The 23,247-nt window shown below is 38.0% G+C and overlaps 1 protein-coding gene across 1 annotated transcript in view; it reads right to left on the minus strand.

The window, feature by feature from the left end:
• Positions 1-9,420: 9,420 nt before the first annotated feature.
• Positions 9,421-23,247, minus strand: part of FYB2 (FYN binding protein 2) — a 129,655-nt gene continuing 115,828 nt past the window's right edge. Inside the window, exons 16-20 of the mRNA XM_040470375.1 lie at positions 15,795-15,881; positions 13,227-13,308; positions 10,260-10,416; positions 10,121-10,154; positions 9,421-9,884 (exon numbers count right to left, since the gene is read on the minus strand). Coding sequence (XP_040326309.1) covers positions 9,863-9,884; positions 10,121-10,154; positions 10,260-10,416; positions 13,227-13,308; positions 15,795-15,881 — 382 coding nt within the window. The 3' untranslated portion in view covers positions 9,421-9,862. The remainder of the gene's footprint in view (positions 9,885-10,120; positions 10,155-10,259; positions 10,417-13,226; positions 13,309-15,794; positions 15,882-23,247) is intronic.

A 23,247-nucleotide genomic window follows, 5' to 3' on the forward strand; every position in this document is an offset into this window, starting at 1 on the left:
TTAGAAATAAGGAGTTAATCTGAGGAGTTCTATCCCCAGGGACAAAATCTCTAATAACTTTGAAGGTGGAAAAGCAGCAGCAAGGACTACAGTGGCATTTTAGCTCTGTAAGTCACATATTAAAAACTTACATCAAAATTATTTTATATGGATGTTTATCATGTTTATTGAGAATTTAAAATACTTACTATTTTCACACTCTGATGGTTACCTGTTGAATTTTAGGAGAACCAGGGTTGCAGTTTGGGTTGTTGTATGCTTCAATTTTAAAGTACAGCTACTCTGTGAATCTAGAAGGTGTAGTAAATTGCTTTGTATAGAGAAGATTGCAGGGGGCTCAGTCCAGCTTCTAATAAAAGGGGCTAGAACATTGTCCTAGGAAGCTTTTGTTGCTAATTAGAAGAGGGAAAGAATCAGTTGCTAAATTCCCACATTTCAGTCTTGTAAGCTGGTTAACTGTAGCTGTGGTATGTGGTAGTTAGATCTGGGATAGGAGGAATTTCCAGTTAAGATTCTGGAGGAGAGGGACGCCTGGGTGGCTCAGTTAAGCATCTGACTTCAGCGCAGGTCATGATCTCACAGTTCATGGATTCAAGCCCTTGTCAGGCTCTATGCTGACAGCTCAGAGCCTGGAGCCTGCTTTGGATTCTGTGTCTCCCTTTCTCTCTGCCCCTCCCCCAAGTGCGCGCGCGCTCTCTCTCTCTCTCTCTCTCTCTCTCTCTCTCTCTCTCAAAAATAAACATTAAAAAAAAAAAGATTCTGGAGGAGAGCTTCTATTATTAGGTTACAAAGACTTAGTCACATCATGGAAATGGACTCCATAAGTTCTACAATAGCACTCCCAAACGGATTCCCTTGAGGTGGTCTGCTGAAAAACGAGTCCGTAGAGCAAATTTGGAAAATGTTACATGTTCCTCTCCTGCTTGAGGATGACAAGAGATTATGAACATTAAAGACTCTGAAACGTCCTTCAGTGAAAAAAAGGAAAACCATTTAACTTTAACCCTGCTTTGCCCAAATTAACTATATTTTAAACTTAATATCCTTTGGGAAAGTACTTTGGAAAGTATTGGAAAATACTTTGTCCCAGGTTGCTATAATTAGAGTAGTTAAGAATAGAATTAAGATCTCTTTTCTCATCAGTTGTTGGAGAGAATATGGTTCAAAATCAGAAAAATTTCATTTTAACCTGTGGATAAATGCTGGACTAAACAGAATTGTGTGTGGGGGGGGGATGTGTTTCATAGCACCTTGATCTTCTTAAATCAGGTTGTGGTAACTGTTTGGGAGCAGAATTTATTCTGTGTTGTGTTGAGCTGATAGCTAAAAAACCTTAAACAAGATTACTTGTAAAAGAAAAGGCCTAAGAGACTAGTGACTAAAGGCCTAAGAGACTAGAGCTTATGGCTCTGTGGGCGGTGAGTTCAAGACATTGATTCTCAATTTCCAAATGTGTAGTCAGTGAACATTTTGTAAACACTTTTATATAGGACATCATATTTGGATCTGATTGCTGTTATCTTTTAAGGTAGGAACCAGATAACATCTTGGACTGAATAGGGAGGTAGGCAAACTATTTGAAGTTGGGTTTTTGTTTTGAACAACAGACTTTTGACACACTTTTGTAACCTCAAGTGTTTGCGTTCCTTGATATTAGCCAAATATAAGAAGAATATAGGAGCCTAAATTAATCAGAAGTAATGGTATTTCTGTGTCAGGGAATTGGCTGTATGTAGTACAGACAATTCTCCATTTTCTGCAAATAGGGTTCCCGTAGTAGTCACATAATTGTGGGCTTGCTTTTTCTTATTCTCTAGCCAGTTTGTACTCAGGGAACATAAACTGGTTTTTTATAGTAGATGAGACATAATTGAGAAAATAATCAGAAAAAAAAGTTACAGGTTTTTTGACTGTTTGAATTTGTTGCTTCTAATGTGCAGTATGCTCAGTTAATATAAGCACTGTATCTTCCATCTATAAAGTAGAAAAGCTTAGAATGTGCCTACCATGGACACTGTATCTTTGTCTATTCACTGGTTAGGAATTTAAATCCTGGTAATGGCTGTGAAATCTCAATATCTAAATGCTAAACATCTTCACAGTTTTGTCCTTTTTCGTGTTTAAAGACCTCCACCTTTTCATTCTGGCATTTCTTTACCTGGTCATCCTGTCACTCTGTGGCTTTTTAAATGGGGAATGTAATTTATTTTAATAATTCTCAGAGGCTCTATTAGAAACTCTGGATGAGGGATATGTGCAATGTTAGTAAGTCACACCTATGTTGACCTCAGTTTGTAACCTCTAAAGTGGGAGGAAAAGACTAAAAGGCCTCTGAGGTACCTTTGAGCTTTAAAGTTCTGTCTTTGCCCTTTTTTTATGTGATTTGTGTTAGTGTTCCCTTTGTATATATTTAGGGGTTTTATAGTGTGAATGTTCTGTATTTGTTCCGTGAATCATTTTAAAGGTAAATACTTGAAAAAAAAATTAATATAACTGCCCTCTGGAATACAAATGGCAAAAATCATACAGAAAACCAAACATCATATGCACTTAGCATAAGCAAAATATGACTAATTTGAAGTGTTGGAAGTGTTCCAAACATTCTTATAGTGACTTTTAGATCCCCAGACCATATCTATTAACTTATTTAGTACATTACAGTAACCTTGCGAGGTAACCATTTTCCAGATGAGGAAGCAGGACCACAGAGCCCTTCAGAAAGCTTTAATGCCATACATGTATTCAGCGATGATCATGGCTCTGTGTATGCCACCTGCCTCCAGGGGAGACCCGGTGACTCACTGAAACATCTGAGTAGCTGAGTAATAAAGATAAATCAGATAGATTGCTTTTGAGTCTTAGACTGACATAAAATAGTCTTAATTGAATATTTCTTAGTTTAATTATTTGAACTGGTTGATTGTACTAACTAAATTATCTGAAGTATTTATGATTAGCATATTGATATTTATGCGATCTGAAGAGAAACCAGAGTATAGCATATTGATATTTAAAAGTACTTCTGAGTTATTGAGGTGCTTACAAAATACTAGAAAAACTTTTAGGCATGAATCATTTTACTTAGATAATTCTAAGTAGCACAATCTTTAATAAAAAGGAAGACTGGCCCCAGCCCCTAACTTATCATAGTTTTTGACTGATATCTGAATTGGGCTTCCCTAAATTTCATATACAGATTGATAATTTTTCATTTTGTATGTGTATTTAGATGATTAACACTATTTTCATAGAGTATATTTCTATTCACAGACTACCTAATTATGGGCTTGATAGTCTCCCAGATCTTACAAAACTTTAAAATGTAATTTGTTTGGTGAGCTTTCAAAAAGATATGTTCCTTAAACAAGTTGCTGGCATCCTTACTAGCTCTTCCACATATAATCGTGATACATTTGATGCCACTGAACAGAAATAGCACGAATAATAGCACTCACAGTCTAGACTGGCTTGCGTTTGAATTGAACTTTTTCAGCCACGACCTGATAAGAATCAGGCTAGGTCTCAAAGTTAGCAAGCAGACTGTGGGCTTTTAGTATCCGTGGGAGCCAGTGTCCGTGTTTACCGCCAGCCTCGTACAGCAGTGCCAGCTTGTGGCCATGACTGTGATGTGACTTTCAGTAATTACCGTTTATATCTAAAGCAGTTTAGCTCTTAGGGAAGTAGCTTACGATGATTCGGACAAGCAAGGTAGGTAAATTACATTTAAAGTGCAATTAAGGAAACCCTAGAGTAGTGTGTTTTTTCCAGGACAAAAACTTCAGTATTTGTAGAATATCCTAGCATGGAAATTTTTCTGAACGTAGATAGAATTTTGAGGAGGTTCATACATGTGACTTTTTTGAAGGTTAACTACTGTGTGTTGATTTAAAATTTCAAGAAGGAATAGGAATGTTCTCTTCAAGGAGAACTGCATAGTTAATTTTTTGCTGCTAACGTAAGCATTTATTTTTCACGGCCAAAAATGCCTTTTCAGTTAGTTTTGTTAAAAAGAAAGGCCATTCTTCAAGATCGATGACATTTTCCGGGATGGAAAAAGAACTAGATCCATTGTTGTAAACAAATACACCTTAATTGTGCCTTCTCAAATTAGAGGAATAGTCATAATGAGTCAAAAATTTGAACTATCTTTTTTCTAATTCCTCTCCTTTTTCCTTCCATCTGCCCTTCACAGATGGTTACTTTGCTTTTTTGCCTGTTTGTTTTCAGGCTCCTGTGGCCAGGCCTTCCCCTGTCAGAAGCTGTTCACTGGATGTATTTTTCTATTCCTTTTACATTGCTTTACTTTTTAAGTCACTTTGGCAAAACGTTGGCTGCTTTCTCATGTTTTTAAAATTAATAGCAATCTTTATATTTCAGCCCTTTAACATGTTTGTGAAGGCAAGAAATAGTGCAGAGCAAAGAACAAAAATCTAATTTGGAATCTGATTCTCGGTTTGGTTGTGTTTTCTCATCTACAAAACGTGGACAATAACCTACCTCACAGACGTGTGAGAAACTGAAGGCCCTCACTTAAATACAGGGTTTATCATCCTATTTAAGGTAGGATCCCTTCCTTTTTTTTTTTTTTTTTTTAAATAGGTATCTTTGATACTGATGGGATGAGTATCTTGATTTTAGCTAAGTCTTATGTGGTAAGAAAAAATGTTTAAGACCACAGTTACACCAACATACCAAATTATGGTATTTTAAGTGACTTAAAATTTCCTGAAAATATCAAATACTCAAATGTCGAATTTGTCTTTTGTAGCAACATGTATTCAGAATTTCTTAAAATGTTGGCTGAATCTGCCTTAATGTACCAAAACACAGCTTTCTTTCAAGACTGTTCACAAATATGTATGGCTGTATAATGTTTTGTGTGTTTAATGTAAAATTGTTAGAGAACTGTGACCTCTAAGCATAGTAATCTAAAAAATGTTTTAAGACGAACTCCTGTGTTCTTTGTCATATATGCTGAAATATCATACAGTGGGTTTTAAGTGCAACAAATAAAACTGAAAGTTGATAGCCATTAGGTTATGACCATGACAATCAAGAAAATACAAGATTTGGGGCGCCTGGGTGGCGCAGTCGGTTGAGCGTCCGACTTCAGCCAGGTCACGATCTCGTGGTCCGTGAGTTCGAGCCCCGCGTCAGGCTCTGGGCTGATGGCTCGGAGCCTGGAGCCTGTTTCCGATTCTGTGTCTCCCTCTCTCTCTGCCCCTCCCTCGTTCATGCTCTGTCTCTCCCTGTCCCAAAAATAAATAAACGTTGAAAAAACATTTAAAAAAAATTTATTAAGAAAATACAAGATTGGCTATTATTCCAAAAAATTTTAAGAGTATCCTGTGTTCATTCTTGCCTAGCCTATCTTTGAAAAAGACAAAAAAAAAAAAAATCCCATTGGCTGACACATTGACCTGTTGAAGCACTTGGTAACCTATTAAAAAATCTTTTTAAAACTGTTGAAATTGGGATCATTTTTTACGATTTCGGGAAGAAAAAGAAAAAAGCCCTGACTTTGAGTGCTTTTGTGTTTTAATAACCAGAGATTCAAATTTCAGTTTTGTTTGTAAGGTATTTTTTGTGGGTGTCGAATGATCAGTGAGAAGGCTCTGTCTTCCAGTAACCACGTGGTGAAGCTGTCATCTTGAACTACATGGCACTTCATACTTCTAGGTTCTCCCTGATTCATATTTGCACTGTGCGTATTCACAGGTAACAAACACAAAAGAGAAAAGCAGCCTGATTGCTTATAAGCTTTTTTCACAAGATCAAATTAAAGTCTCTGGTTAATGTGAAAGCTGTTTTTGTTTCTGCTCAGTCATTAAGCTAATATTCTACACATCAGTTAATAGAGAGAAAGCTGTTGAAGGAAAAGATTGCCTGTGATTCCTTGAAGATTTCGTACTACTTTTTGTTGTACATTGTAGTTTCTAACTTTAGCCACTGTATTTTCTTTTGATGCCATAACAAATTATTATAAACCAGTGACTTTACACCAGTTTAATATCTTACAGTTCTGTACGTCAGAAGTTTGGTGTTGCTTCTTCAGGTCACACAGGCTGTGACACAAGGTCACAAAAGCACTGGTAGGGTTGGGCTCTGGGGAATCGTCTGTTTCAAGGCTGCTTCAGATTGTTGGCAGAATTTCGGTGCATGCTGCTATGGGATTGAAATCCCATTTCTTGTGTGGCTATTGGCTAGGGATCATTCGCAGCTTCTAGAGGCCACCATCATTCCCTAGCCTGTGGCTCCCTTTAGCTTCAAGGCCCGCCACGGCGGGGTGGGGGGTGGCGGTTCGTGCTTGAATCTCTCCTGCCTCTTCTGTCACTACCTTTCTCTGACTGGCTGGCTCTTCTGCTTTCCTCTTCTTATTTTAAGGGCCCCTGTGATGAAAAGTCAACTGGCTAGGGACCTTAATTTTACAGGAATAACACCAGTGCATACAAATCACAGAGGAAAAAAATCTGCTAACCCCAACCATAGGATAGGAAGGGAAAGGACCTCAGTGTAAAAACAACAGAATTTTACACTAAAGGCTTTGTAGGGTAGAAAACGAACAATGTGGATGTGAGCCTATGTACTTAAAATGGTCACCACTCATACTTCTCTAAATGCCAACTATCTGAAAAATACTGTATGGTAATCTGCTTGAAAAACATGTAAGATTTCAATTTGCCTTCTACAGACTTTAAAGAGATTTGCTTTTGTTAGTTAAAATGTTTTTGTTTCTTCAATTGCATGGGTATGGATACTTATTGTAGGAAATTTGTAAAGTACAGGAAGTTTGAAGAAGGTGAAAAAAAAAAATAATCCCTACTCTTTTGTCCCCAAAGAAGCACTTCTTAGGAATTTGTTATTATATATTCATTTTTTTCTCTTCCTATTCTTTCAAAAGTTTTGAAGATGTACAGGAGAGGGCCTGGTCAAGAGAAAACTCTGTCCTCTTGGAAGAGCAAACGTTTCAGAGGTTCTCAAAAGGAGGAAGGGAAGGTCTTGTTGGGGCAGGCATACAGGTTGCTGGAGGCCTGGCCCCTACGTGAAGTTGAGTGTGCCAATGTTAGCCTCCTTTAAGGTCAAGTACCTTTGGATGCTGATGTCTTTATCTGTTTATATAAAATTAAAAAGTCCATCTTTCTATTGAAGTTTTATGCTAGGTTAGGGTTTGTAGGAGACAGATGGCATCTGCTTTGATAGCACCGAAGTATTAGTTACAGTGTTGACCTTAATAAACCTCATAGATAAATAATGAGATACTTGGTTTGAATGCTGTGATTTAAAGAATGGGAGAAATGTGGCTGAAATTAGTGAAATAGATACATAACATTAATTATGGATAGAAGCAGTTATTCTTCCTAAAAACATATTCCATATCAATAAATAGTAATTAGGTAGTAGTTTATATTTTAAAAACAGAAAATATTCAATTTACCTAGAACATCCCAGCCATTCTTTCAAGTCTTAAGATTTGAATGTCAAAACCATATTTTTGTTTCTAGCATCTTCCACCTACAGAAAACACCAGGTATCAAAATAATATGTACACAGTATTGCACATTAAGGATTTTAGGACACATTTATATTATTGTATTAATACGACAGCCTGATAACACTGTGAAGTAGACAGGTTGAGTGTTATCAGCCTTTTTAAAATTTATTTCTGAGAGCGTGTGAGCCAGGGAGGGGCAGAGAGGGAGACAGGGTAGCCCTGTTTTACTGAGGAAAGTGAGGCTCAGAGCTGAGCTACTGAATCAGAACAAGTGACTGTGTGATGAGGTGGCAAGATGGGCACATGATTTCTGACTCTTCTGCACAGGATTGTTGGAGGAGAGGTCTCTGCTCAGCCTCTCTCTCACTCACTCACCTCCTTGTCCACAGGCCATACGTAGCCTCATCTTCTACAATGCCCATGGCAATAGGTCTTCTCCCTGGAGTGTGTGAGAGGGCTGTGCTGGCCTCTCATGGAGTAGCTGTAATTCAGGGGGGTCCAAGCAGCAATGTATTCCCAGTCTATGGATTGAGCCCTTTATTTCTGCTGTGTTATTCCTTATCTCTGTGTTAAGGGTCTCACTGATACCTTCCAGTCTTCTCTCAAGTCCCGTGAGTATGCTTATGATCATTGCTTCATCAGGCATGTGACTTGTATCTATTTTGGTTAGGTTTCCAGCTGTGGCTCGTCTTGGTTCTTTCATTTGGGAAAAATTCTTGCGACGTCTCCTGGTCTTCAGCCTAATAGCTATGTGAAGAAGGGGGCCTCTCGTGCCCTTCCAGGAGGGTCACTGCTGTGTACTACTGTGTGTGCCCGGGCTGCTTTATCCTTCAGGCCAGTGGTCTGCAGAGGCTCTTTGCCTGTTGCGGGCAGTGTCCCAGGCCAGAAGGTGGTGCGTTTAAACTAAGTCTTCTGCCACTGGAACCGAGGCCACACAAAACTCCCAGGTTGGAATGGGCTGGAGATGTGGTGTCGCCAGGGGTGTGGGCCCGGCTCCTGGGGGAGGGAGCCGGCCACACGGCCTGAAGCAAGCTGACTGGGAAAGTAGTTCTTCTAGAACATGGGGAGGTGGGGCTCGGTGTTGTCAGCAAGTGAGGTAGTGAGTGTGGCACTGTGCTAATTCCTGCAGGTGGCCCTACCCACTGTAGCGACCACAATCCATTTGTCTCTGGCCCTTCCCACCTTCTTTGACGTGGCCTCTTCTCCACCTTTAGTTGGGGAGTTTGTTCTGCCAGTCTTCAGATTGATTTCTGGGGTATTTAGGATGATTTGATAGTTACCCAGTTGCATTCATGGGAGGAGGTAAGCCTAGAGTATTCCTACCCTGCCGCCACATTCCCCTTTCCTCTAATGGATACTTTTTATGCTTGGCCTTTGTTGGTGAGTGCCATTTGGAACATGAGAAAGAAGATAAAAGAACCTAGAAGCTTAAAAAAATAGTCTCACAGTATAAAGAATTCGGTCATGAGACAAATTCCATTACACCCTTGAAGACTAGACTCAGCCTGTCTAAACAATCGAGCAGAATTGTTCGGTTGTTCAGGGCTGAAGAAGCCGCTTAAAACAGCTGTATGCCTATGTACAATTTATCTCATGGACAGGCAGTGCACATCATGTAAAAACAAAGAAAGTGGAACTGTAAATAACATTAATTCTATTTGAATAGGTATTTAGGCATAGAATTATTTTTCTTACTTGGATGACAGGATGTTTTAAACTGACAGCATATATATATAAAATTGTGTTAATTTAGGCTCTTTCTTTAGGAATAAATTGCTTTTTAGCATTCTGTTCCCAAAGGAAGCCAATATTGAATAGCATTTGTCTGATTGTGGTTTTCTGATAAAGCAGAAGGACACTTACTTTTACCTTGATTTTTTTTTTTCCTGAAGACTGAGCCATAATTACATTCAAGATTATACCTTAAATCTGAGTATTTAAAAGACCTTGGTTACATTATTTATTTTTCAGAATTAAATTACATGCAATTTAAATGCACAACATCTTCTAGAAATTATAAACACTCGTATACTAATATTAGAAGCAAACTAACCATCTGCACAACTGCCTAGGTGCCATAAGGCATGATTTCTAACTTTGGCTATGGCTCATTAAATAAGTGCTCAAATGCTAACGCACACAGTTTCACATTCTCTTGAGCCAGCAGTGAAATAGATACTGAAATAGACATTGAAAGATAACCATTTAGGAGTAAAACCAACATCTAAATATGGAAGATTTGTTTTTCTCTTCTCCAGTTCCACAGATCCCACCATCCCAATTGACCTGTGAACTGAAACAGGTGAGGCAGAACTAAGGTCTCAGATTAGTCCTTCCTAGTGGAACCCCTGCCCCTGGAGCTTCATCTTCCTAAGGCGACCAACCTTGATGCCTGAGAAAACAGAAAGGTAGAGGCCCGTGGAGTAGTGAGTGGTAGATTTCTTACCCAGTTTGCAAGAGACTATTACTGCGTTTCCTGTTATCAGACTTCTATACAGAGCATAAAAGTAATCCTTACAACTTTTCTGGAATTTAAATAAATTGGGTAGTCTTTCCTTGAGACTGACATACACAACACTGTCTTATATTTAGGATTCATGATTTGTAGTATAAAATCAAACCACTTACTTGAAATCTAGATGTTCAAGTAGTACATATCCATCTATAGAAACAAAAATCACTATTACTAGTCTCAGAGGTATAGAATGCTTTCAGATTTTTCTTAAACAGTGACTGAAATTTTATGGGTGATAAGCCAGTAACTTACATTTGCCTTTAGAATTGCGACAAATCACTAGATTTTCTTCAGTGGTGTCAATGACTTGCAGTTCTTCTCCAGGGGTTATTGGCAAATCAAACATTCCATTTCTTGAATTCCTGGAACATGCCACTGCTGTGTTGATGACAGTAATCTCTTTATCATACTGAAACAAGAAATTACTAGTCAGACTATGTGTGCATAGTTTTTATTCTAACAAAATTGATGGAGGACATAATAGTAAAATGCCACAATCTCACATTTAATTTGGTATAATCATATTTTCAAAGTATTTTCATCCCTGTTATCTAATTGTACTAGAATAAATTTTGGTGGATGAGAGATCTCTAACATGGGTGTAAAGAAATAGGTATGTTAACCACTCCAGTAATAAAGTTACCCCCAAACTCAGGAATGGAGAAGTTTAAAAAATAAGAGGGGAAGAGAAAAATCTGTGTAGCGCTTTAGAGTTTATAATGTTCTTACACACCTAGCTTTGCTAGGTGGCACTCTTTCTACCCTTCCTCTCTGGGCTTATGTATAAAGTAGTAGGAATGGGGGCTAATTCCCACTCTCCTTCTGTGGTCAAAAGACAGGCGTTTGTGAAACAAACTGAGGAGGAATTCAATGTCTGACCTTAATGTGTGTGATAAACTAGCCAGCCTATACATTTATAGGTGCATCACCTTCTAATGTATTGAAATCTGGTGACTCAGACATCTGCTTCACCAAATTAGAGTGGCTGGACAGCTCCCTCTGCTCAGGACAGTCTGTTTATACCTAATATCTCTACACATACTTACCTCCCACTCTCAGAAATGTAAATTTGGATGATAAATGATGGGATCTGATTCACAAGATAGATCTTGCTTTTGTCCAACAAAGTAATAGTTTCCTCCCTGGTTTCTAGGCCACTGTTCACTATGACTACAGTGATTTCTTAACATGAAAATCTGATCAGGTCACTTTCCTGTCAAGTGCTAAAGATTCTTCATTACTTGCACACTAAGATCCACATTTCTCAGCTTGATATTCAGGGTCCTTTGCAGACTGTCATTTCTCATGCTTCCATTTCTGCCCTGTTAATGAAGCCACATCAAGCTATAGGATGATCCTGAATATACCATGCACCTTTTATATTTCCAGGCCGTTGCTCATGGGGTTTTCATACTGCAGTATCTTTTTCTCTTAACATGGAGACTTTCATGACTGCCATGTGTAATTTTGTTTAATTGCACCACTTTGTGTGTACTTAATAAACATATTGTCTTATAAAATGGAAGACCGTTTTATTCATCCTTTGTACCCTCAGTCTATAGTACCAATGAGGCACTAATCTTACATGATTTTAGCTGAATACAAGTTACTGCAATGGCATAGTTTTTCTAATGATATAAGAAAACCCACCACAGGTAATAAGGAATAGAATCATACACACGGGACAATGTGAATTTCTGTCCCATATGAGACAGTCACAAATATAGTTAGAAAAGTACTAGACGGAATGTAGGGTCTTTCCAAAAATTGTTACTTGCTAGAAACAATCGTTTTTCACCTAAACTACTAACATCACAGTTGCAGTTAAATAATTTCATAGCAGTTTCTAGATATAATAACTCTAAATCAGCTTTGGTACACAGCAGGAGTTACTGGGGCACCTGGGTGGCTCAGTCAGTTGAGCATCCCAACTCTTGATTTTGCTTCACCTCATGGGATTGAGCCCTGGGTCAGGCTCCACACTGAGGGTGAAGTCTGCTCAAGACTCTCTCTTCCCCACTCTGCCCCTCTTACCCACTTGCTCACACTCTATTAAAAAAGCAGGAGTTATGAATGATTACGAGGGAGTCATGTATATTCCCTTTTTTATCCAGTCCAAAAACATTTTTGGACATTTATAAAGGTAATTTTATTCTGTTCCACACATGGATATAAAGCTAACTCTGTCCTCTAAGAGCTCATCGGTTAATTGGTGAACACATAATTGCAATAGTAATAAGCTCAAATACAGAGGTATATAGAGGAAGAGTAATTTCCTTAATGAGCAAGTGTGGGTTGGTCTTCCTGGAGGAGAGAAGATGAGTTAACTGGAGGCTGATAAATGAGTAAGAGCTAGTCAGATGGCGGAAAGTAACAAGAATGTACCAGACAGTTGGAATGGAACAAGCAAATGCCTAGAGGAAGGGAAAAGTAGGACAGGTGATTGAGGACAGAACTATGCATAGGTTGTTGCCAAAGCATGAAGTACAAGGTAAATAAAGAATGGCAGGAAATAAAACCAGAAAGACAAGCAAAGGTATGACATGAAGAGCTTTCTATGCCATGATAGGAAGCCTCACCTTTATCCATTTGGTAATGGGGATTAGTAGTGACTTGGCCAAGTTTTATGAGCAGGATGCACACATTCTCAATCCAGGATCTGGGACCTGGGAGGCTATTCATATTTCTTAAATTAAAACAATCTCCTGGTGACAGTATATGAAATCAGAAGGGAGAACCGTTTGAACCTTGGAATTCAGGAAATCCTCCATGGATTCTTAATGACAGAAAAAGTCAAGGAGCCTTAGATACTGCTTCCTTCATTCACTCATTCAGCTATTCATTTGTTTATCTAATCATTCAATCATTCAGTGAACGCTGTATCCAGGTATGTGAGGACCTGGGAAGCAAGGAATGAGACAAAATCTCTCCTTCAGTGAGGACTCGAGTTTAGTTCAGAATACACACACATACACAGGCTGTTAGGCAGAGTGGGTAACATGTGAACAGAGCCTTAAAGAATAACTCAGGAATTTTTCTGGGAGGCTAGCATGTACAAAGGCATGATCATATAGAAATGCATCAGGAAATAGCAGTTATCAGTAGTGGATCGTATCTACCCCAGAGGCAGAGGTGCAAAACTCTTGTAGAATCTTTAACAATATTAAAGGCTAGGAATTTCTACTTTAAATTAATAATTACCTTCAGAGGAGAACATACCTCAAATTGTTCTCTAAAACGTTTTTCTTCTTTTTCCATTCTGATCTTTTCTAAGTTTTGCTTCTTGCTTCTAAAGAAATTTCTAGGAGATTAAGGGGCAAGAAATACGCAGACAGGGTTGAATGTATCATAATAAAAGGCTTAAGTTTCCAAATCTATAAACTCATTCTACTTCAGGATAAATTCAGGTATAATTTTGTGTGTATATGTATACTTTTATTTAAAATCATATAATCCTATATATCTAGGTGTGTATAGAAATATATATATATATATATATATATATGTATGTTTCCACTTAGAGCAGGGTGTCAGAACAACTGAGCAGGGTGAGTAATACCAGTTGCTTTTTCCTGTAATTAAAAAGTTGTGGTTTCTTTTTGGATACCAAGATAATTTGGAATAAAATAAAATTGGTTAAACAAGAAACTTTTCTAAATCAGACTTCAAAGTATAATTAACTTGTTTACAAAAATCATAAATCTATGTGTTTCAATCAGAGAACTGTCCTGTTTGCAGAATGGTTCTGGAGAAGAACTGAATTAAGAAAATAAAGCAAGTTGCCACAAAATAGGTGCAAAATTGTCAGCACATAAAAGGGGATAGATACAGCAGACTGAATACCCTCTTAACTCCTCCCATTTCCTCCTTCCTGTTCTTCATGTGGGGATTGGTGCTTTTTTAGCAGTTTAATATATTGACAGAAGGAAAAAAGGCAGGTCATATTAGTTTTATTCAGGAGTGTCTCCTGCATCTGTTTCATTCTGTCCCAAGACTACAGCCACTGACACATTTCATTTCTTGCCTGAGATACCATCTTCTTTTTGCCTTTCCTTTCTCAAATCCATCTGCATACTGATCTCTTGAGTCATCTTTCTAAAATGTAATTGATCATGTCATCTTTCATCTGTCTCAACTGCCCATAAGATAAAGGCAAATTCCTTAGGGTGGTACACAGGGCATTTTCTAATTTGGCCCCAATCTACCTTTTCCATACACACACACACACACACCCATACACAAACTCTACATCTTGGAACATCTTAGAAGGTGGGCTATTTCTATGCCTTTATAGCATGGCTTTATATCCTTCCCCAACTTCTCTGAAAACTTGTCCTCATCGATTCAGAAAGAGATCATAAAATAGAGAATAAAAGGGTTGAACTAATATAGAAAACATTTCTTGTTGGTAGAGTAAGTTACGACAGAAATCACTTTAAAAGGAACAAAAAGGACATAGAAATTGATACATCAATCAATAGGAATATGGTAGCCCTAATAACTGCAATGTAAAATTTACTCCGTTGAAAATAAAAGTAAACTATAATATCAGCTTGTTGTAAGAACTTAATAGGCACTAGAAAATTGTTTCCCGAAAAGACTTATGTGTACATTAAAATACTAAACTTTTGCGGGAGGAGGGGGAGGGGGCGGGAGATGTCAACAATTTCACTGAAACTTTCTCTCGTGGAATTCTATTTTTTTTTTTTTTCAACGTTTATTTATTTTTGGGACAGAGAGAGACAGAGCATGAACGGGGGAGGAGCAGAGAGAGAGGGAGACACAGAATCGGAAACCGGCTCCAGGCTCTGAGCCATCAGCCCAGAGCCTGATGCGGGGCTCGAACTCACGGACCGCGAGATCGTGACCTGGCTGAAGTCGGACGCTTAACCGACTGCGCCACCCAGGCGCCCCTCGTGGAATTCTATTTTACTATGCTAAGTAAAAGTATGAAGTTTAGGTGGAGAGATGCTTTTCTAGTCTCTGAATACATCTTTTGAACTTGGGAAAAGTTACATCAGCCTAAACCCAAAGATGGCCATTTTATGCCATCCTCTGAGTTTAAATTTGATATAGACAGATGTCTGCTTCCTTTTGGGGTTCCCTTATAGTACTTTTCTAGACAGGTTTCCTAGAGCAGACAAATCACACAGTGTTCCCAGCTCAATGACTGTTTAATAGATGTCTTGGGGAAAGTGCCCTATCCTAACAATTGAGAAGACCAGAGCACAGATCATATAGTAACCATCTGGGACAGTAAAAACATCACCTCCTCCATAGCCAACTCTGGGAACTCGAATCACATGAATGAAGGTTAGATCTTGAGTTGCAATATACTTTTTAAATTATAACACTAATGTAGTCATAGCTAGAATTGTGTTCCAGGGAAATTAATCTGGTTATGTGATCACAGTTTCTCAAAGTTTAAGTTCTAATTGGTGTATTATTAATTTAAGTTCCATCTATAGAGGAAAAGTTCTTACAGCCTAAAAGAAGATGAAGGTTTTTCCTCATTTGATAAAGGCTAGCTTGAAAGTTTTCCTTACTCCCTATCCACCAAAAGTATGGACAACGATGATGAAGATAAATGTGTGTGGCACTTTACGTTTTTATATTCTTTGTCTCTTTTAATCCTCTCAACTATACTATGATGTAGGTGCTATTATTCTCACATGACCGATGTGGAATGTGAAAATCAAATTTAATGACTTGCCTAAGGTCACACAACTAGTAAGAGGTGCAAATTTCAACAGATAAGCTATAATGTAAATGCACCTGTGTACCTACCTTTCATATTCTTCAACACCTTTTTTCTCTTTCTTTTCCTTTGCCATCAAAAACTTGGGCTTCCAAGTTTTTAGTTTATCTTCATTTCTGAGGAGAAAAATATTTTGAGCAAGTAGATAAAGATTGAACTAAAACATTTATGGAAATGTCAGCATTTTCTGGACAATTATGTTTTACAAAAAAATTAAAATATCATCTAGAAGTATATTTGGATAATCTGTGTCAAGGCCAGATTGTGAATATCTTAAGCTTTGAAAGCCATATCATCTCTATGGTAACTACTAAACTCTGCTGTTGTAACTGTATTTACAAAAACAAGTGGCCAGCTATTTTGGCCCACAGGCCATAGTTTGCTGACCTCTGATGTGTGGTGATCCAAATTTGAAACCAGAAGCAAGAGATCAACCTGCTTATAATCACATTTCCCTTCCTGAGCCTCAGTTTCCTTGCCTCTAAAACGTGAATAATATTAATCATTACTGTGAGATGAGACAAATCTAACTAGTGTTTAACATTAGTAGCAAAGGATGCGGGGAAGAGCCGGGGAAGATGGTGGAGTTGGAAGACCCTAAGCTTACCTGGTCCCATGGATACAACTAGGTAACACCCACATCAGTGTAAAAAATCCAGAAAATAATCTGGAGACTGGCAGAACAGATTCTGTACAGCTAAATGTAGAGAAGAGGCCATATGGAAGAGGCTCAGAAGGGCAGAGTCACTGTAGGAAGCTAAACAGACCCACCCTCAAGACTGTACAGAGGAAGGAGGGAGGGATGCTGTGGGCAAGGAGAAAGGAAAGAAACAGACACCCCAGGCATGGGGAAGATGAACCCCACCCCCCAATGACATTTAGCTTTGAAAACTAGAGGGGCCAAATTTCATGAGTTCTTACATTCAGTTGGGCTTAACACCTGTAAGTTTAAAAATCAGTGCGATCAAAAAAAAAAAAAAAAAAAGTGCCATCAACTCTGGGAGAGCAAAGAGGGCTAGAAAAAGCAGTGTCCTTTTCTTTAAAGAGACAGCACAACAAATAGTTCCAAGGGATACACCATAGAAGCAACAGTTTAAAAAAACACCTGGGGCATAAGGGAAGGATAGTTGTTTACTAATCTCAGAACATGTGCTGGAAGGACAGGGATCTTCTCCAGGAAGAAAGGAGTAGGTGGGCACCATTTCCTCTCCTACCCCCAAGCTTGACACCTATGGGAACCAATGCAGTGAACACTCTCCACCTAGCTTGCTAACACCAATCGCCTCGCCCCCATGCACTTCTGTGGATCTGCCCCTTCCAACCCAGCCTGCGAAGTTGCAGGTCCCCTCTCAGAGGGTGGACCTTGTTGGCACCACACCCACCCCTGCCTCCTCCTGTTGACTTCTTCAGCACTTGACTGGAGCTTGTCCAAAGCAGTGCCACAAGCCTGGCAGTGTGCAAGCAGACCCAACAGGGGCCAGCACACTGCAAACTGCTCCAGGAGAGGGGAAGATAATCATACATACCAGTCAGACTGTGGCCCCAGCAGCAGGCTGGGGGCAGACATCTGGTATGATTACAGGCCCTGCCCACCAACAAGCTTCTCAGGACAACACAGGGGAGCTCTCCTGCAGTTCAGTGCTATTGCATCTCTAGCAAATGCCTGGTCTGAGTCAACTCAAACACAAGGAAGCCCGAGTCTAGCCTAAAAACACAGGGACCAAATCTTGCCTACAACAGGTAGAGAGCCATTGCAGATGACTGGACTTGAGCCAAAGGCACCTCAGCCATAGCAGCAAGGCTCATGCAACACACAAAGGAGAGACCCCAGCTGCACCAGGTTCTGGTGAACAGGGGACAATACCTTGCAGGGCACTGTAGGACCTTTTCTTAATAAACCCACTACTTTCAAAAGCAGGAGGTGTACATGACTTTTTAACACATAGAAACAGACATGAAGGGTTAGACAAAATGAGGAGACAAGAATGTGTCCCAAATGAAAAAAACACGACAAAACCAGTAGCAGATATAAGCAAAATGGAAATAAGTAATATGCTTGATAGAGAATTTAAAGTAATGGTCATAAGGATACAGACTTGAGAAAAGAGTGGAGAACCCCAGTGAGACCCTCAACAAAGAGACAAAACATAAAAATGAACCAGTCAGAGATGAAGAACTCAATAACTGAAATTAAAAATATATTAGATGGAATAAAGTGTAGGTTAGAGGAAGCAGAATAACTGACCAGAGACCTGGAGGACAAAGTATGTGAAGCAAGATGAATGGTGGGGGGTGGGGGGAGAACGAAGAGACTTAGGGAACTTAGCAACAGCATCAAGTGCATTAACATTCATTTTATCAGGATCCCAGAAGGAGAAGACAAAGATGAGGGGGCAGAAATTTATTTGATGAAATAATAGCTGAAAGTTTCCAGAAGGTAGGGAAAGAAACACATTCAGATCCAGGAAGCACAGAAAGTTCCCAACCAAATCAAACCAAGGAGGTCCACACCAAGACACATAGTGATTAAAATGGCAAAAAAAGAGTGACAAGGAGAGAATTTTAAAAGCAGCAAAAGATTCCGATTCTGTGTCTCCCTCTCTCTCTGCCCCTCGCCCGTTCATGCTCTGTGTCTCTCTCTGTCCCAAAAATAAATAAACGTTGGGAAAAAAAATTAAAAAAAAAATAAAAGCAGCAAAAGAAAACAGTTACATGCAAGGGAAACTCCATTAAGCTATCAGCTGATTTTTTTTTAGCAGAAACTGCAGGCCAGAAAGGAGTGAGATGATACATTCAAATGCTGAAAGAAAAAAACCCCTGCAGCCAAGAATACTACTATATCCAGCAAGGCTATCATTCAAAACAGAAGAAGAAATAAGGGATTTCCCAAATAAAAGGTAAAGGAATTCATGATCACTAAACCAACCCTGTAAGAAATATTAAAGGGGACTCTTTGAATGGAAAGGAAAGACCATAAGTAGGAGTAAAGTAGGAAGCACAAAAGTAGTAAAAATAAGTATATCTATAAAAATCAGTCAAGGGGCGCCTGGGTGGCTCAGTCGGTTAAGTGTCCGACTTCAGCTCAGGTCACGATCTCACGGTCCGTGAGTTCGAGCCCCGCGTCGGGCTCTGGGCTGATGGCTCAGAGCCTGGAGCCTGCTTCTAATTCTGTGTCTCCCTCTCTCTCTGCCTGTCCCCCATTCATGCTCTGTCTCTGTCTCAAAAATAAATAAACGTTAAAAAAAAATTAAAAAATCAGTCAAGAGATTCACAAAATAAAAGGATGTAAAATATGACACATCTACATAAAATGGGAGGAGGGGAGTAAAGAATGGGTTCAAACTTAAGCAACCATAAATGAAGTATAGATTGCCATATGCAAAAGATGTTATATATAAACCTAATGGTAGCCACAAGTAAAAAACCAGTAATAGATATGCAAAGAATAAAGGAAAGGAATCCAACTATGTCTCTAAATAAAGCCAGCAAACTGTGGGAGAAGAGAGCAAGAGAAGAAAGGAACAGAGTAAAACAACCACAGAACAAATAAAATGGCAATGAATACATACTTACCAAAAATTACTTTGAATGTAAATGGACTAAGCATTTCAATCAAAAGACACAGGGTGACAGAATGGATTAAAAAAAAAAAAAAAAAAAAAAAGCAAGACCCATCTATATGCTGCCAGCAAGAGAAACATGTTAGACCTAAAGATACCTGCAGATTGATAGTGAAGCGATAGAAAAGCATTTATCATGCAAATGGAAGTGAAAAGAAAACCAGGGTAGCAATGCTTATATCAGACAAAATAGACTTTAAAATAAAGACTGTAACAAGAGACAAAGGATGCTGTATAATCATAAAGGGAACAATCCAACAAGAAGATATAATAATTGTAAATATTTATGCACCCAACCTGGAAGCACCCAAATACATAGAGCAGATAATAACAATTGACAGTAATACAACAGTAGGGGATTTTAACACCCCATTTTTATCAATGGACAGATCATCTTAACAGAAGATCAACAAAGACACAGTGGCTTTGAATGACACATTGGGTCAGATATATCTAACAGATACTATCAGAACATTCCATCCTAGAACAGAATACACATTCTTTTCAAGTGCACATGGAACATTCTCCAGCACGTATCACATATTAGGCCACAAAACAAGTCTCAACAAATTCAAGAAGATCAAAGTCATACAATGCACCTTTTCTGATCAAGACACTATGAAACTAGAAATCAACCATAAGAAAACATCTGGAAAGAATTCAAATACAGGGAGGTTAAATAACATGCTAGTAAACAATGAATGGGTCAAACAAGAAATCAAAGAGGAAATGAAAAATACATGGAGAGAAATGAACATGAAAACATAATGGTCCAAAATCTTTGGGATGCAGCAAAAGCTGTTCTAAGAGGGAAGCTTATAGCAACACAGGCCTACCCAAGCAGCAAGAAAAATATCAAAAAATAACCTCATTTTACACCCAAAGGAGTTAGGAAAAGAACAAAACCCCCAAACCAGTAGAAGGAAGGCAATAAAAACATTAGACCATAAATAAACAATATAGAAAATAAAAATAATAGAAAGGATCGATGAAACCAGGAGCTGCTTCTTTGAAAAGATAAATGAAATTGATAAAAATCTTTAGACTCCTAAAAAAGGAGAAGACTCAAAATCAGAAATGAAAGAGCAGAAACAACAGACACTGCAGAAATACAAGAATTGTAAGAGAATATTATGAAAAATTATATGCCAACAAATTGGAAAACCTAGAAGAAATGGAAAAATTCCCAGAAACATATAACCTACCAAAACTGAATCAAGAAGAAATAGAAAATTTGAACAAATTGATTACCAGCAAAGAAACTGAATCCATAATCAAAAAACAGAAGCCCAGGACCAGAGAGCTTCACAGGTGAATTCTACCAAACTTTCAAAGAAGAGTTAATATCCATTCTTCTGAAATTATTAAAAAAAAAAAAAACAATAACAGAAGAGTAAGGAAAGCTTCCAAATTCATTCTATGAGGCCAGCATTACCCTTATTCCAAAACCAAATAAAGACACTACAAAAAAAGAGAACTACAGGTCAGTATCTTCGATGAATATAGATGTAAAAATTCTCAATGAAATATTAGCAAACTGAACCCAACAATACATTAAAATCCATCACAATCAAGTGAGATTTACTTCTGGGATGCAAGGGTGATTCAGTATTCACAAATCAATCAACATGATATGTCATATCAACAAAAGAAAGGATAAAAACCACATGATCATTCCAATAGATGCAGAAAAAAAATCTGACAAAGTACAACATCGATGCATACATTAACAAAGTAGGTTTAGAAAGAACATACCTCAACGTAATTAAGGCCATAAATGAAAAACCCACAACTGACATCATCCTCAATGGTAAAAAACTGAGAACCTTACCCCTAAGATTAGGACCAAGACAAACATATCTACCCTCACTACTTTTATTTAACAGAGTACTGGAAATCTTAGCCACAGCAATCAGAGAAGAAAAAGTACTCAGATTGGTAAGGAAAAAGTAAAACTTTCACTATTTGTAGATGACATGATGCTATATATAGAAAACCCAAAAGACTCCACCAAAAAATGGCTAGAACTGATAAATGAATTAAGATCACAGAATGCAAAATCAGTATACAGAAGTCTGTTACATTTCTATGCAATAACAATGAAGCAGCAGAGAGATTGAGCAATCCCATGTATAACTGCAGAAAAAATAAAATAGGAATAAACTTAACCAAGGAGATGAAAGACCTGTAATCTTTGACACAAATCGAAAGCTATTCCATGTTCAATGATTGACATAACCAATATTGTTGGTTTAGAAATTTAATGCAATCCCTATCAAAATACTAACAGCAATTTTTCAAAGAACTAGAACAATCCTAAAATTTGTATGGAACCACAAAGGACCCCAAATAGCCAGAGCAATCTTGAAAAGATTAATACAACTAGAGGTATCACAATCTCACATTCCAAAATATACTACAAAGGTATAGGAATCAAAACAATACGGTGGAGACACAAAACAGACACATACATCAATGGAAGAGAAAAACCAGAAGTAAAATCACAATTACATGGTCAATTAATCTTTGATACAGAAGGAAGAATATTCAATCGGAAAAAGTGTCTTCAACAAATAGTGATGGGAAAACTAGACAGCTATATACAAAACAATGAAACTGGACCACTTTCTTATACTGCACACAAAAATAAACTCAAAGTGGATTAAAGACCTAAGTATGAGACCTGAAACTATAAAAATTCTAGAAGAAAGCACAGGCAGTAATTTCTCAGACATAAGCTGTATCAACAGTTTTCTGCATCTGTCTCCTGAGGCAGAGGAAATAAAAGCAAAAGTAAACTATTGGGACTACATCAAAATAAAAAGCTTCTTTATGCACGGCCAAGGAAACAACAAAACTAAAAGGCAACCTACTGAACGGGAGAAGCTATTTGCAAATGACATATCTGATAATGGGTTAGTATCCAAAATATATAAAGAACTCCTACATCCCAACACCAAAAAACAAACAAAAGAACCCAAACAATCCAAATAAAAATGAGAAGAACATTTTTCCAAAGAAGACATACCGACACATGAAAAGATGTTCAACCTTACTCACCATACGGGAAATGCAAACCAAAACCACAATGAAATACCACCTCACACCTGTTGGAATAGCTAAAATAAAAAACACAAGAAACAACAAGTGTTTGTGAGGATGTGGAAAAAAGGAACCCTCATGCACTGTTGTCAGGAATGCAAACTGGTGTAGCCACTGTGGCAAACGTTATAGAGATTCCTCAAAAAATTGAAAATATAATTACCACATGATCCAGCAATTCCACTACTGGGTATTTACCCAAAGAAATTAAAAACACTGATTGAAAAAAGACAGATCACCCCTATGTTTATTGCAGCATTATTTACAACAGCCAAGATATAGAAGCAGCCCAAGTGTCCGTCAATAGATGAATGGATCAAGAAGTAGTATGTAACAACCACAAGAAAAAGTAGTATAAAAAACATGTATCCATGCACGCACACACACACACAGGTATATTTCTCAGCCATAAAAAAGAATAAAATTTTTCCATTTGCAACAGCATGGATGGATTTAGAGAATATAATGCTAAGTGAAATAAGCCAGAGAAAGACAAACACCCTATGATTTTACTCAGATGTGGAATTTAAGAAACAAAATAAATGAACAAAAAAGGACAAAGCAAAAAACAGACTCTTAACTATAGAGAACTGATGGTTACCAGAGGAGAGGTGGGTGGGTGGTGCGGTGGGTGAAAGAGGTTAAGAGTAGACTTATCATGATAAGCACTGAGTAATGTATAGAATGGTTGAATCCCTATATTACACACATGAAAATGATATAATACTCTATGTTAATTAAAAAAATACTGGAGATTGGG

The sequence above is a fragment of the Herpailurus yagouaroundi genome, unplaced genomic scaffold, assembly GCF_014898765.1.
Source record: "Herpailurus yagouaroundi ecotype Mexico unplaced genomic scaffold, PumYag 77, whole genome shotgun sequence".
NCBI lineage: Eukaryota > Metazoa > Chordata > Mammalia > Carnivora > Felidae > Herpailurus > Herpailurus yagouaroundi.